A 14,774-nucleotide genomic window follows, 5' to 3' on the forward strand; every position below is an offset into this window, starting at 1 on the left:
TGCATTAATGATCATAATTCCAAATTGAACAAATAATTCCAAAGTGAACATAGCCATTTGAAACGGATGTTTGATAACCCTCACGGTCGTAATCTACGATAGTGGTGTTCTATGTACAGTCGTATAGACATATTTCCAGATAAGTCGTACCCAATTTGTAACTTAAGCAGTAGTCGTTTAGGATACTGCAATAAGGCGCCGCCATAACTGTAATTTGAATTACGAGTTAAATATGATTTCAAGAATGGATATTAAGCGCCTAGAATTGACAGAAATCATTGCAACAAAGTAGTATTTTGCTATTATTTTCACCACTTTTAATTTAAAAAGTCCGCGGTAGCTTTTGGACCGGCCTACTATACAGGGTTCCTAACATGTTATCATTGCTTATGCTGAATACCCTGAATATGCTCTTGTCCAATCACGGGCACTCGGTTGTTCTGAATTGATAGTCTGAATAAACTAAGCTGCTTATATGTAAATACGAACTTTGATGATAGGTACGCGCGCGACCTGCACTGTGTAAGAAATTTATAACAGAATGCCGTTCAGATTGAAATGCCTACTTAGCTACAAAACCAGATCAAGGTCGGACGTGTATACGGGAACGCCACAAGCGATAACATCGACCGTATTATTTCGATGCTAAACGTCGCGGCGGAACGACGCACGCATATATACGCGTACTATAGGTACGCGCGCGACCTGCACTGTGTCGTTTCACATAATGATATATATACACAAGGGTATGCAAATCATTTATCGACGATATTATTTACCGATGAAACGAGTCGAATTCCGTCGCGAAAACGACGTATGAAATTTGAAATGGCATCGTGGCACACATCAAGTTATGAAAATGATAGACATGTTGTAGATATTAAAACTATGACCGAGAATAAATGCATCGCTAATCCTGACTATGTGCGTTACAAATTGCCGTTATCCGGTAGCGACTTTGGATGTTCGAACGTCGCACAATACGCTAATGTAGCAAATGCCGTTCTGTGGTTTCGTCATGCGCAGAAGAAAGGACATATTTTTTATTTCTCTTCGTAGTAAAAACCTTCCAATATAATATTCCAAAGAAGAACATTTAATTTTTTTTTCAGTTTTAGTGAAAGCCTTTCGATAGAACCCGAAAGATTATTTCAAATGTGCATTTCTTTTCACTCAGTCTGTTTGGGTCGAACGGACGTGAACAAGCCTGGCAGGTCAAGGGTTACATTTTCACATTTTTTTCTTTGTTTTCATTCTGTATTTACTTTCTATCGTCAGTGAGTTACATTTTAAAAATAAAAAATGTGTTTACCTTTTGCGGACGTTTCAGAGGGGAATAATATCTGTTCCCCCCCCCCCCGTCCCCCCTTTTTTGTAACGCACATCGTCAGGTTCCACGTTCATATGAGCAGACCCTTGTGTATATATACATCTCTGAGGCCGGGACAGCAGACGACAGTTCAGAGGCGCGAGGCGCTCGCGTGCATAGCTGTCGTCGCGTGCACGTTCCAGCCACCGCGCTCATGTACACGGCAGTCATAGCAACGTACCATCGTCATTCTACGCGCTTCATGATTGCGGTAAATACACCACTTTCCCGGAAGTGGAATGTCGCTTTTTAGAGTCGCACGCATGGTAGTCACGGAGACAGACGACCCTGTCTGGGGTGTTGTTGCCGGCCCGGGCGACGATCAGCTGTTGCATAGCGTAAACCGGTAAACAGGGAAGTTCAGTATGGGAAAAGGAACATACTGCTGTGCCGTTGGATGCACTAACAGTCGTGGACTAATAAAGATACCCTTCTACAGGATACCTGTGAGACCACCTCAAAGGCGCAGAGCGTGGATATGTGCAATTTCACGTAAAAACTGGACGCCAAATGAAAATACCCGGTAAGGTAACCTGCGCACAGCAAAAAATGTCGTCTGCACCAGTTTTGAAAATGGCGCCAATATCATACATACGTAGTACTATTTCAAAATCGCCGCTGATCATATAATGTTTTCTTGGTGAAAGAGAGAAGAGATGCCAATTTTCTCCATAAACTGATCACTGTTTTATTTACTATCTTATTTCAGGCTTTGTGCAGCACACTTTGTTGGTGGTAAAAAAAGTGACAAACCGGGCTCTAGGTCATATATCCCCACAGTATTCACCCATAAACAACGCCTAAGACCAAGTAAAAGAAAAAAACTGAAAAGAAAGGCACCAGAAACTCTGACCTCAAGGTAAATATAAATAATACTGACAAGAGTCAAAACCCACAGTGATATCTGCAAAATGTAAAATGCATAAAGTTTGTAAACATATGCAATTTTTTAATGGAAAATTCTGAGCCATATATTTGAGCAGGTATATGCTCTAAACTCAAGGATTAAACTTATTAATCCTGTAGCACTCAACATAAATTGAATATATTGAGAGATATTTTAACATTTTTAAAGGTTGCTGTAAATAGTTTAATCATAGGCAGATAAAATATTGCGACTTTCATATATATTTTGTAGAGAGAAAAGACAAAGGAATCGAGAGAAGATGAGAGAACATGATGGAAGAATCCACAGAAAGCAAGCTACAGAACATGAAAACTTCAATGCCCTCATGTTCCATGATTATACTGTGAGTGAGTGTCCAGCTACCTCAAGTATCAGCGCATCTCTCCACGATCATGATTACTGCATTGGAGCAACAAGTCTTACAGTTACTGCAAATTCAACCTTGGATGAAGCAATCAAGAAAATTAAAGATCTGCAACTAGAACTTGATACAGTGAAAGAAAAACTTAAAGAGACAAAGAAAAAAATATTATCCCTTGAGAACATCAAAGACGATGACAAATTAGTTCATTTTTACACATCTTTACCAAATTACGCTACTTTTAAAGCTTTATTTGAATATTTTGAGCCAGATGCAGCAAAAAATTTAATATGGAGAGGGAAGTACACTACAACCGATGGTACTCGGAAAAATGATATTCAAGGGGAAAGAAAACTGTGCTTGGAAAGTCAGTTTTTTGCAGTACTAGTACGGCTTAGACTGGGTATGTTAAACAAAGAAGTGGCAAGAAATTTTGGGATTTCTGAGAGTTACTTTTCTCGTATTTTTACAACTTGGATACATTTTTTGTCAGATGCCCTTCAGTCAATAATTCAAATCCCATCATCTGAGGAGCTTGAAAATGAAGGTGTCCTACCGCAGTGTTTCAAAAGATACACCAGAGTGAAACTAGTAATCGATTGCACTGAAATCTTTTCAGAAAGGCCATCACAACTTCAAACAAGAAAGCAAACCTGGTCAAACTACAAACATCATGACACCTTCAAATTCTTAATTGGTGTATCCGCTAAAGGGGCAATTTGTTACGTATCAAATATGTGGGGTGGGCGGGCCTCAGATAAATGTATTACCAGAAATTGTGGCATTATGGATGAATTCGAAGCTGGTGATTCTTGTATAGCTGACAGGGGATTTGATATGGAAGCAGAGTTCAGTACTTATGGAGTAAATCTCATCATCCCATCATTCAAAGCAAGCAGATCTCAATTAACAGGTGAAGAAGTAAGCCAAAGTAGGCGAATTTCTGAGTGTCGCATACATGTCGAACGTGCCATTGGGCGCCTTAAAAATTTCCACATATTAGACAGATCTATCCCCCTCAGTATGAAGCGAAATGCCGAGCAAATTGTGAAGACCTGTGGTTATCTGACAAATTTTCAAAGTCCGACAATAAAATTGTAAGGTGTCATTTGCAGCAATGTTGTCTTTGATGATGGTGTGTGTGTGTGTGTGTGTGTATATATATATATATATATATATATATATATATATATATATATATATCAGTTCAATTTTTACTGTGTGTAAATATATATATATATATATATATATATATGTATATATAGGTATATATATGTGTATGTGTTAATCAAATCATTAAGAAACAGAAAATAAGATACAATTTTCAATATTTATTGAGTTCCAATTCACAACATTAACTTCAAGGCTCTGGTTTTTGATGCTGTGCAATCAGAAACACAGTTCGAAAGATTTTAACATTTATCAATTTTAGGAACAGAATAGTCTTATTAGTTATTAAAATCATCACTATAGAACATGTACCTTCAGGCTGACAGCAAAAAATATCACTGGCCAACCTAGTTTCTTGCATAAAGGCTGCAAGTACAATACCAGAGTCAAGGTCAAATTAAATTTACAATCCGTTGGGCTAGTCAGAGCAAAAATTACAAGCCCAGTATAAAAATCTATGACCTCAGATCAATGAATTGTTCTGTCCCCTGGATATGGTTTGCATTTCTATGGTCAAACTATTTTCACTCAATGTGCCTTATATGAAAAAATAGATTGTAAAAGCTTCTTATTTAATACCTTAAGTGGTCTTCCATTTTTGACATTTTGTTCAATAAGTTCAGGCAACACCAAATTATCATATATAATTGTCATTTTTTTTATCATGCGTTTCCATAACACTGCATTTCTATTTACCTTAACAATCAAAATACCCTGTGTTGTCCACTCTACAAAGTAACAAACATCGACATCACATATATTAAGTTGGCCTTGAACTTGGTAAAAGTAATTATGATTCTCATCTAATTTTGGACCATTTGCAGATTGTACAATGGGATATCCAAGTACACCAATAGGTTCTATGGGACTGACAAACCGATATCTATATGGGCATTTGATTCAATAATGGCTTCCACATTTCCAGTTGTGTTTGAAACTATTGTTGCATCAGGTGTTGCACCAAATTTTGGCCACTTTGGATTTACAACAAAACCACATTCTTGAATCTGTAAACTATCTGATTCTAGTATGGTTGACATCTCATTAGAAAATTCTTCCAAAGCAATTTTTTCATGTTCTCTGCCCCACTTTGTTTCTATGGAAGTGAAAGATCTGTAATGCAATATCTGAGAAATAAATGGATCAAGATTTGTAAATTTTCTCCTCTTATATACAACACCAAAATTTGAAGCTGTAATTCGAACACTGCGATGATAAAACCATTGGGAGCATTTTGCTTGCAATCTGGTTTCCTGTTCAATCTCTTTGGCCTGTTTGTCATTGACAATAATTTTGTTTTGAAGAAAGGAATTGTAATCTTCATGTGACTGACCTGAAAACTTTGGAAATGGCAAAATGGTATTATTATTAACACAATGAACAAAGTGATTTCTCATTTTACATTGATCAAAGCTAAATGATTGAATAGTTTGGACATTTCCCTCAGCAATCTCTACAGCAAATGCAATGGCAAACAGGCCACAATCTTTATTACCGACTTGCTGCTGAACAGGAGGGCACTCTATTGAACAGCTATGCTTATTTAAACCATATATGTGTGTAACTTGTTTAAGTAATTCATCAGGTATGTGACCACCAAAGCTACTATCAAATATCTGCACTTTACCTCCTACATTTGATGATGTCACCCAATGGCCATGACCATTATAGTGTATCTGTATAGACTCTACTGAAATAGATCTGAGCTGAGAAACAGGAAGAACTGTTGACTGTAAACCAGAAATATGTGGGTATTGTTGTTTTAGTAACTTTTGTGCTGCATAAATATGCATATCTGAGAATTCACTACCATTAACCACAGTCAACATGTCATTGTATGTAAGACCAAGATCTCTATTCCAATACAGAGTGCTTGAGTTTTCAACACTGGCATGTTGGCTATCAGAAATAGTTATTATTTCTGTCGTGTTTGACACACCCTTACTGATAGGGGGCACACTGAAATTACATCTGTCCTGCACAAGTGATTTAGTCAGTATTTTACAAGTACTTCTGTTATATTGAGTGTGGCATGAAGCAGTGCTTTCATTTTTTTCAGGCAAGGAGCGAGGCTCAAATTTGCAATCAGTTTTGATTTCAGAAAAACTCACATCTTTGGACAATTTCAAATTCATTTCTTTCATGTTTACATTTTCTTTGTCATAAACAATGTCTGTCTTAACCTCAGTGGTTACTTCTATTTCTACACTAGGTGGCAGATAATCAGAACTCATCTCATTAGGAAGCTCTCCTAACACAGAAATTGATTCTGATCTTTTATCTGGAATAGTTTTGCTTACTCTAAAATGTGTCAACCAATCACAGTTTCTATTACAGTTCAGCAGTTTTTGCCGTAAGTCTAGACATCTGATCTGTTCATCTTCTGAGAGGTCGTGACTTCTGTGTCTTTTGTACACTACATGTGGGTCCAAAAGTGCCTTTCTTTTTTTTCCATATTTCGGCTTATAAACTGGAATATCCGATAGAGGTTTGGCTATGACTTTGTTGTTCTTCACTGCCGTCCATTTACAGATCACTTCTGTTGTTCCCGGTGCATCAGGTAAGTAGTTACATCCCCTTTCAAAGAAGTCAACCAAAGAAAACAGCAAGGCAGCCAGGTGAGTGCATGCTTGACCAAGACTGAAACGCAACAAAATAAATAGAAAAATTATCAAAGTGAAACCTTGGCAATAACAATGTATGAAAAGTAATGTCATTCATTTTTTTCAGTGATTTTGTAAACAACATTAGGCTAAAGTAATTAAATTCTTTGTTTTGCGTCCACTCTAAATGGGAAAAGGTACGCGCCTAAGCGGCTGAAAAACACACACGAGAAAATTAACAGAATGTAATTTGATTACAGCAAATAAAATATTGTAACAAAATTTTAGTTCAGAAAAGCTAAGCGGTCATGTCCTAAAATTTCCTATTCAAATACACTGTGTGTGTTTTTTCATGAAGACCTTTAAAAACCTAAGCGAGTGGGGACGCAAAACAAAGACTTTAATTACTTTGGCCTTATTTTGCTGCAGTTCACTATATCAGTTGACTTTGATCACTATTTATTTTTATTTCATCATTTAAACTACATTATGAAATCAATTAACCACTCTCGCAATTAGCCATCAATGACACAAGACAAAATTGTACTTTGCAAAGTCAAATATCACAGTTACCACTGTTACACTACTAGCTAAGCTATTACAACAACTCACTACTACTACCCACATCGCCAATGCGACTACTACTACTACTACTACCACTACCACTACTACTAGTACTACTACTACTACAACTACTACTACTACTACAGTCTGTACAGTTGTAGTACAGACTACAGTTGTACTTGTACTTGTGTACTTCACGATCAGTGGGCATAGTACTCACCCAGCAACACACTGGCAGGTCCCACCATATACAACACCAGTAACTTTATCCAAACAAACGTATGTCGTGTAATCTTTGTTTGTCTTCTGTGATGGGAAACACTTACTCCGCACAATGCAAAAATTCTTACTCGAGGACAACTGATTATATTGCACACTATGGATGTGGCCTGCCTCGTAGAGATTGTATGCTCTAAGAGCTTTGTAGGCTCGTAATGTGTCCTTGTCAAATGATTTATCGTTTGAATTTATAAGATATTCCTTCACATTTTCGATGGTAATTACTGGGCTTATCTGTCGTATGTCTTGACTCCACCCATCTTCTATCTTTGAAAACTCTAAGTCGCGATACTCCAATTCTATACTGACAGCAAGTGGGTCCGTCGTCTGCTTCGACGCCATCATACCGGAACACCCCAGGCAGATGTAGCCTCGCTTTGAAAGCAACTTCCGGGAAAGTGGTCTATACGCGCTGGTAAGAACTCTGCCGTGCATGCCGCGGTGCAGAGAGACCGGGCGTGAGAAAGAATAATCAGTTAGGTGAACAAGCAGAATGCGACTGTTTCTTTTGTATTAATAATACCTCGTTTTTTTTAGGCTTTTATATTTTTCTAAATCACGATGTAAGTTCTCCAGCGGCAAACGGAAACTAAAATACGAAATCATATTTACACGCTTATACACCATCATTTAAGAACAACAGAATGCCCGTGGTCCAATCAGCAGTTTTGCCGTCTGAGATAATGCATACAAAACAAACACTTTGCATTTTGATGTTAATTCTATAATTCCACCATAGACCAGTCATATTTTACAGCCAAACATCCAGCGATGCTTTATCGCTCACTGCAATGTGACGATTAGTCATCAGTGATAAGTCAACTCAAGCAATAGGTATCTTGTTAAACTGCAAAATTATCGGATAGAATTTGCCAGCAGTTTTCTACATTAGTCAAACTTTCACAATGAATATGAGTTAGGAACCCGTCGCGGTCATTTATTACGGCCTGGGGGGTCTGAGGAATCTGAGAGAGGTCACTCATAAAATTGAAAACTACAAATGGGGGTACTCAAAATGTGGATAGAAAGAAGAGGTACTCAATTTTTGGTGTCAAATAAACTTAAACACCTCTTTCTGCGACATTGCACACTTTTTTTCAAAATTTTTGATACGAGAGGGACACACCCTCTCTCGTACCTCTGCCTTTGGGTTTTTAAGTTTTACTGCTAAAAAACGAACTGGAAATACCTCTAAGATTACACCAGACTCAACCATTGCACACATTAATTTCTCAAGTTTTACACGGGATCTAGGGCAAATCTGTACTGTTGTGAATTCATCCTTTATTATCAGGGAAACATTTTCTTATGACTTCAGTTCAGTAACCATTTTGTCATGTAACCATACTATGTTCAGGCTTTTTTGTTAGCAGCTGGCAGCTGGGGTAATTGCATGGCTTGTGAGGCTGTCAACAAATAATAAATGGATGTAAAAAAATATTACTCTGGCTGTTAGTCCTCTGGTATCGTATACAGAAATGTAACATTTTGCCAATGACACTGGGAGGTCGCATATTCCCTGCATATTATTTGATCTTCAATCTCTTGCAAACTGAGAACTGTTTTTATAAAATGTATTGTCATTGCTTGGTTGTTGAATATTGTGACTGAAACACTTATCATACAAAAATGTTATAAAAATATCGATATTCAGTGTCATTTAAAAAAATGGTTTATCGAGTGCAAAATTGCTCGAGACTGCACAATTACACACATACATTTCTCAAAATTTTCTAGGCAAGATAGGGGACACCCCTGCTGACACTTTCCCCCTCAATCTCTTGCGTGCCCCTCCCCCTGTACTTTCAAATTCTGCCCAGTCAGATAACCCGGTGAAAAGCCCAGTCATTATACCCATCCAAAGTAAACAATACTATATGGTTTGATACTGGTTATAGAGACAGCTTTTATCTGTAATTTGTTGTTATGTTGAATTTCATTATGTTGTTTTCACCATTTTCAACCGTCATGAGATAACCAGTGATAATCTAGCAGAGCACATCAGGTTATGAACATTCTTTAGTATTGCTGTATTTTTGTAAATTTTACAAATACATGTGATTTAACTTTTCTCAGTGTGGGGGCAGTCACAATTTAAGTGTAAGAGGGTTGCATACTCAACTTCACCATATTTGGCAGAGGGCTACTCGAAATTTCGGAGAGCCGATGAAACTCCTCCGACCCCCGGCCGTTACTATTGGTGGCTCCCTTACGGGCATACCTGTCTGAATTCGAAGGTGTTTTGGTGATCAAAATGCTGGCTTTCCAAATCTAATTCTAGTTTAACGTTAAATGATACTTATCTTACTATTCTACATATAAAAGTAGAAATAATCAGTGCGAAAATGTTGTTATTCTAAGTGTACATGTGTTACATATAATATTTCTTACTAGTTGATTAAAGTTCATGCCAATGTATAATTTGATGTGCTTAAGATATCGATCTTTACAGTGTCACAGAATCACTGATTGCCGCAGTGCAAGGGAGACCTCTTAAATGACGTGTACACCTACTCAATGCACGATTACAATTTTCACGGTTAGTAAAAGGTCTCATGGATGTATGCTAATTTACCGTAGACATAAAAGAGAGCTTAAGATTTCAACCATAGCGAGAACATAACGCAGAGCGTTACGCACAGACCTGTGCGGTTTACGAGTGCGTAATCACGCACCCCAGTCACGTAATGCATGTACTAGACACTTTTGCTCGGTGTCCGTCAAAACATTGTCAGATAGTCAAAGTTAACATTTAATTTGTGTTCGAACAACCATTCATATCCATGTTCAAAACAAACGACAACTTTTATTTCAGACGCCTGAATCTACATTCGTTCACGTCCCTTTCACGGGCATGCATTATTCGTTCACGTCCCTTTCACGGGCATGCATCTAAATCTCTCTCATATACGAGCTTAAGAAATTAAATATATTATCAACGATCGAGTACATAAGATACGAATAAGAGCTATATAAAAAAATTACGAAGAAATTTGAATCTCTACATGAATTAAATTTAAACATATTCGAAAATATTTTTTGTTGGGGGGGAATCGTTTCGTTTCTTTACAAATTTATAAATTAGTATTGCAACAAAAACATTGTATGATTATTATGATTATATACCATTACATTGACTCTTGTATAGAAAGCATTGCACAGTAATAACTGTGATCTCTATTGCCACAAATTCTTAACTTGATCTTGCTAAGATTGAGACTGTTGATTAAAGATCTTAAAATACTGTAAAATTTAAAATATCATAACACCGTTTGTTTTAATTCTCGTTTTCGAAGTTTTATTGTACCACATATTAGTATTAAGGTAGAAGTGCCTCGGTCTCGTTTTTCGAATATCGAAAATTATTTTCTCCGTACCATTAACGAAAAGCTGCCTTTTTGAATGTCAAACACTGGTAAATGCCATAATATTTGTTTCGCCAGTACCAAACTTTGCACGGTGATCTCTGATTTTGTTCTGATATGGTGAGCGACTCGGAATGGTTGAAAATTAAGTTTCATGGAGGAAAGTTTGAGCAAACGTTTAAGTCTTTCACTTTCGTGGCGTGTACTGCCTTAACGCAACGCTGAAGGATTCGATGCGTGTGAGGTTGCATGTGATATTGCTCATGCTTGCAATGGTTTTATATATTATAATCAGGTTATCGATCGTTCGGTCTTTAACTAACACGGTTGGAGCTAAATAGGGAAAATTGGATGAGGGTAATTATTAGTAACGTGTAACGCAATCGAACTCTTTACAGCTGAAATTTTACAAAATGATAGAAAAGTGTAAATTTTAATTGTTCTCATTGAACAAAACAGCGAAAACACAATGATTATTGCATACCTCTTTCATCGGATTCATTTTCATGAAAAAATATTTTTGTGTAAATGTTATTAAAAAAAAAATAAAATGTCTAAAATTTCCCTAATTGACGACTTTTGAGTCAGGGCACTTTTGAAATGTCCTTGACTTTTTCGTGAATTTAGGGCTTTAAAACACCAAATTGAGTCAGGGAATATTTTGAATGACCCTGACTGACCTAACTGTTAATCAATCGAAAAATTTCATTTTGGTTGAGGCAAATTGAGATAAGCACTATTATTTCAGTAACGAAGGAACTACAGACAAGCTCACACATTTTCATTCAAATATGAATATTTTTCATATGTTTAGAACAAAATTGCATTAGATACTATCATGCACTGATTCTTACTGATCACCTTTCAACAGCATTGTAAATTTTGAATAAAATATTTAAGTTGGTAAGCAAATATGGTGTAAAATTAGACAAAGTTTTAAAATTCACGAGAAATAGTGCCGATCCAATTATAACTATTAAGTTCCAATCATGTTAGTTATGTGTTAAATGAAAATGATAAAATACAACAGTGCCACATCTCAGGTTCTTTATGTTGAATGTCATCTTAGACTTAAAGCGTTTGACTTAATACAAATTAAGAAATGTTCAGTTATTCTGCCCATTAATTTTACTCCTGAAAAAAATATTATACTCTTTTGCTATTTTTCGATGATAAAATTCCCATCTGATGATGCTCTTGGTCCATTTTGAGTCCTTGCAACATAAGAGAGTGAGAAAATAACTTCAAAAAGTACAGATCGAGTGGTTTCTCCCTGTCAAGTACCAGTAAACATGACGCAGTATACGTGACAAAAGTAAACGTGTCTCAGTAAACGTGATACACTGAACATGACAGATTAAACGTGACAGAGTAAACATGATATAATAAGCGTGACACAGTAAACACGACATAGTAAGCGTGACACAGTAAACATGATGCAGTGTACATGACATAGTAAACATGACACAGTGTTATGAAGAGCTTTTATCTCACATAATGCACCGGTGGTCATAGGCATCAGTAAAATTACCAATTCAAACAAGAAGATCTCAATTATGTAAATCGATATGAATACAAACCATAAATGCAACAGACTCACAAAGACATTAATTACGTTTAATGAACGAAGTTTGAGAATTTCACATGGTGGGTTTGCCACGTATCAAAGTGACTTTCAAATATTAATTGTGACAATCATGTTAATTTAACATCACGACCTGTATTGATGTTTATGATTGGATATATTTTTTTATCTTTCATTTATGTCTATTGTATGATCAAAGCCACGTCATAAAGATAGCGTTTAAATTCTCATTCTTAAGTAATACGCGAGGCAAAGTGTAAACAAAGAGAAATACAGCTGGTCCAAGACATTTAGACCATGGGAGAAGTGTAGTTTGGCAATTGCGTTTGTCTACCGAGAAATAAAGTCTATGTGGTATTAACGAATTCTAAAGTCTCGTGCAGTCAATGCTTTGAAGATTTTCAGTACCTCGATGCAGGCGAAGACGAGCCCTTAAGATGAAAAACAAGAATCAAATAGTAACAACAGTAAGCATGAAAGTAAACATTATGACCTGTTAAATGCGACAGCACATTCACTGGAAAGAAAAATGGAGCAGATAAAATTGACGCTATTGACATCGTCACTATTTGGGATTAAAATTCACCTTATCCAAAACTCCAATATTCAGAAATTTTCACAGTGACTACATTTATCAATCGAGCGAGACGGAGACAACGATATGCCTAATAAATTGGATGTATGTCAATATGGAAAAAAAAGGATTTTGACAAATATCGTCGTCTTGTTTACTCAAACTATGGCCACTTTCTGTGTTAGGTTTTGGAGGTCATACATGCTAATTACTAGTTAACAGTTTAGAAAACCTTTAACTGATCGCTTGATTAACAGTAGTGAAAACTCACCCATAAAAGGGTCGCATTTCATCGATGGTCAAAGAGATGTCTAACACAAATCACTAACCGAATCAACAACAGCCCTATTCTTACAGCCATATTGGAGCTATCTTACCCGTTCCTCTATGCTTACAGGAATTTTTTTAAAAATCCATGTATGGAGACGACGATATTTGTCAAAATCCTTTGGTGAATTAAAATCCCTTGAATTGTAAATTATAAATGTAACTTACTGTAGCTTCCAACACAAGACAGAAACAGCAAAAAACATCCATTGGTCATTCAAATTGAATTTCGTTTTAAACTTGAATATATTGACATACATCCAATTTATTAGGCATATCGTTGTCTCCGTTTTGCTCGATTGATAAATGTAGTCACTGTGAACATTTCTGAGTATTGGAGTTTGAGGACTCAAATTAACTTAGCATGATTAATATCAAGTTTTAGTTTCTCATCCTTATGTCATTTTTGCGACATGAATAATGTGCTCCGAGACTTTAATATTTATCATTATCTCATTAACTGGCCCGTATCTCCACCTGACGTACACCAGCATTGATAAGAAATCCATATTACCGGTGTTGTAAGTCATCAACCAGAACTTTTTTCCTGCAATGGTACCGTTCATACATGCACGTCGCGACACAGACAAGTTTGTCGCGATCGATGTTCTCATGGCATTTTGACAAAAAGTTGCCCGATAAATCAAGATAGGGACATAGAAGGCATGTCCAACGAAATTCTCAAGAATCGAATGAGGATACCGTCAATCGTTTAATGGCTCAGTAACGTCACGCCTCCAGTCGTAAGGCTCATTTTGGACGTCGTCGTACCTGGCGATAGTCAAGCGACGTCGTACCTGGCGATCGCGGTTGGCGATAAACCCGAAATATACATCTCAACGAAAGTTTAACCTAATAAATGAGTACCGTATTATCTTCGGGGAAGCGACATATAGGGCACAAGCATAAAGTCATTCGACGAACAACGATAAATTTCCTTTATCACACAAATTGTTCCGTCGTTTCTCGATCGGAATCAAACCTAAAGCGTAAGGCTGTTGTGAAAACATCAGCTGTCGACCTGCAGCCTTAAGTCTGCAATGGCGCTGTAGAATCCGATGGATTTCGAAAGTTGACTCAGACAACACTCAAAACAGAACAGAGTTCCCGCCAAGTAACAAAATTGGGATGTACCTACGGGCGATATATGTGTCACAGCAAACATCAAAGTCCGTAAGACGAAAAATTGACGACCGCGAGGGCCACCGGCGAAGACCGGTGATGACAGTGCCCTCTGCAAGCGTACATTCTGTGTGTCATCGATCTGAATCTTTCGGGTTCGCCAAGGTTGTAAACGTGTGATATTTTAAAATCCACAGCATCTCTAAGAATGATAACTACTGTTTCGATCGTGTCGTTGCATTAGCGTCATAAATATGATTGTAAATATTCTAAATAACTCAAAATACTATGGTTATCGCTAGCGCGGTGAAAGCTATGTCTGCCGATGGCAGACTTGCCTCGGCATCGGGCCACCGCGAGACAATGATTGACACGCACACGTGACCGAACCCGTATGTCTGATTGGTGGAGATACCATTCCATGTATCAAAAGTTCAACATAATCGGATTTATGAATGAAAGTGTACTGTAAACATTCGCACACCTCCTGGGTGACGGGCCACTTTACTCATTAAATGAAAGTAATCTGCGTAAATAAAACACAAAAT

General features: G+C 37.0%; 1 protein-coding gene across 1 annotated transcript; it reads right to left on the minus strand.

Moving 5' to 3' along the window:
• Positions 1 to 3,955: 3,955 nt before the first annotated feature.
• LOC139127599 (uncharacterized) lies at positions 3,956 to 7,651 on the minus strand. The gene is made up of 2 exons (XM_070693511.1): positions 7,195 to 7,651; positions 3,956 to 6,447 (listed from the first exon to the last, which is right to left on the minus strand). Exons 1-2 carry the CDS (start codon positions 7,596 to 7,598, stop codon positions 4,668 to 4,670), a joined length of 2,184 nt encoding a protein of 727 aa, XP_070549612.1. The 5' UTR covers positions 7,599 to 7,651; the 3' UTR covers positions 3,956 to 4,667.
• Between the last annotated feature and the right edge of the window lie 7,123 nt (positions 7,652 to 14,774).

This window comes from Ptychodera flava, unplaced genomic scaffold (assembly GCF_041260155.1).
Source record: "Ptychodera flava strain L36383 unplaced genomic scaffold, AS_Pfla_20210202 Scaffold_33__1_contigs__length_2856901_pilon, whole genome shotgun sequence".
NCBI lineage: Eukaryota > Metazoa > Hemichordata > Enteropneusta > Ptychoderidae > Ptychodera > Ptychodera flava.

Excerpts from the sequence above, each read along its gene's own strand:
- LOC139127599 (XM_070693511.1), bottom strand. The coding sequence starts at position 7,598 with ATGATGGCGTCGAAGCAGACGACGGACCCACTTGCTGTCAGTATAGAA. Across the intron at positions 6,448-7,194 it reads ACCTGCCAGTGTGTTGCTGG|TCTTGGTCAAGCATGCACTC; the intron begins GTGAGTACTATG and ends GTTGCGTTTCAG.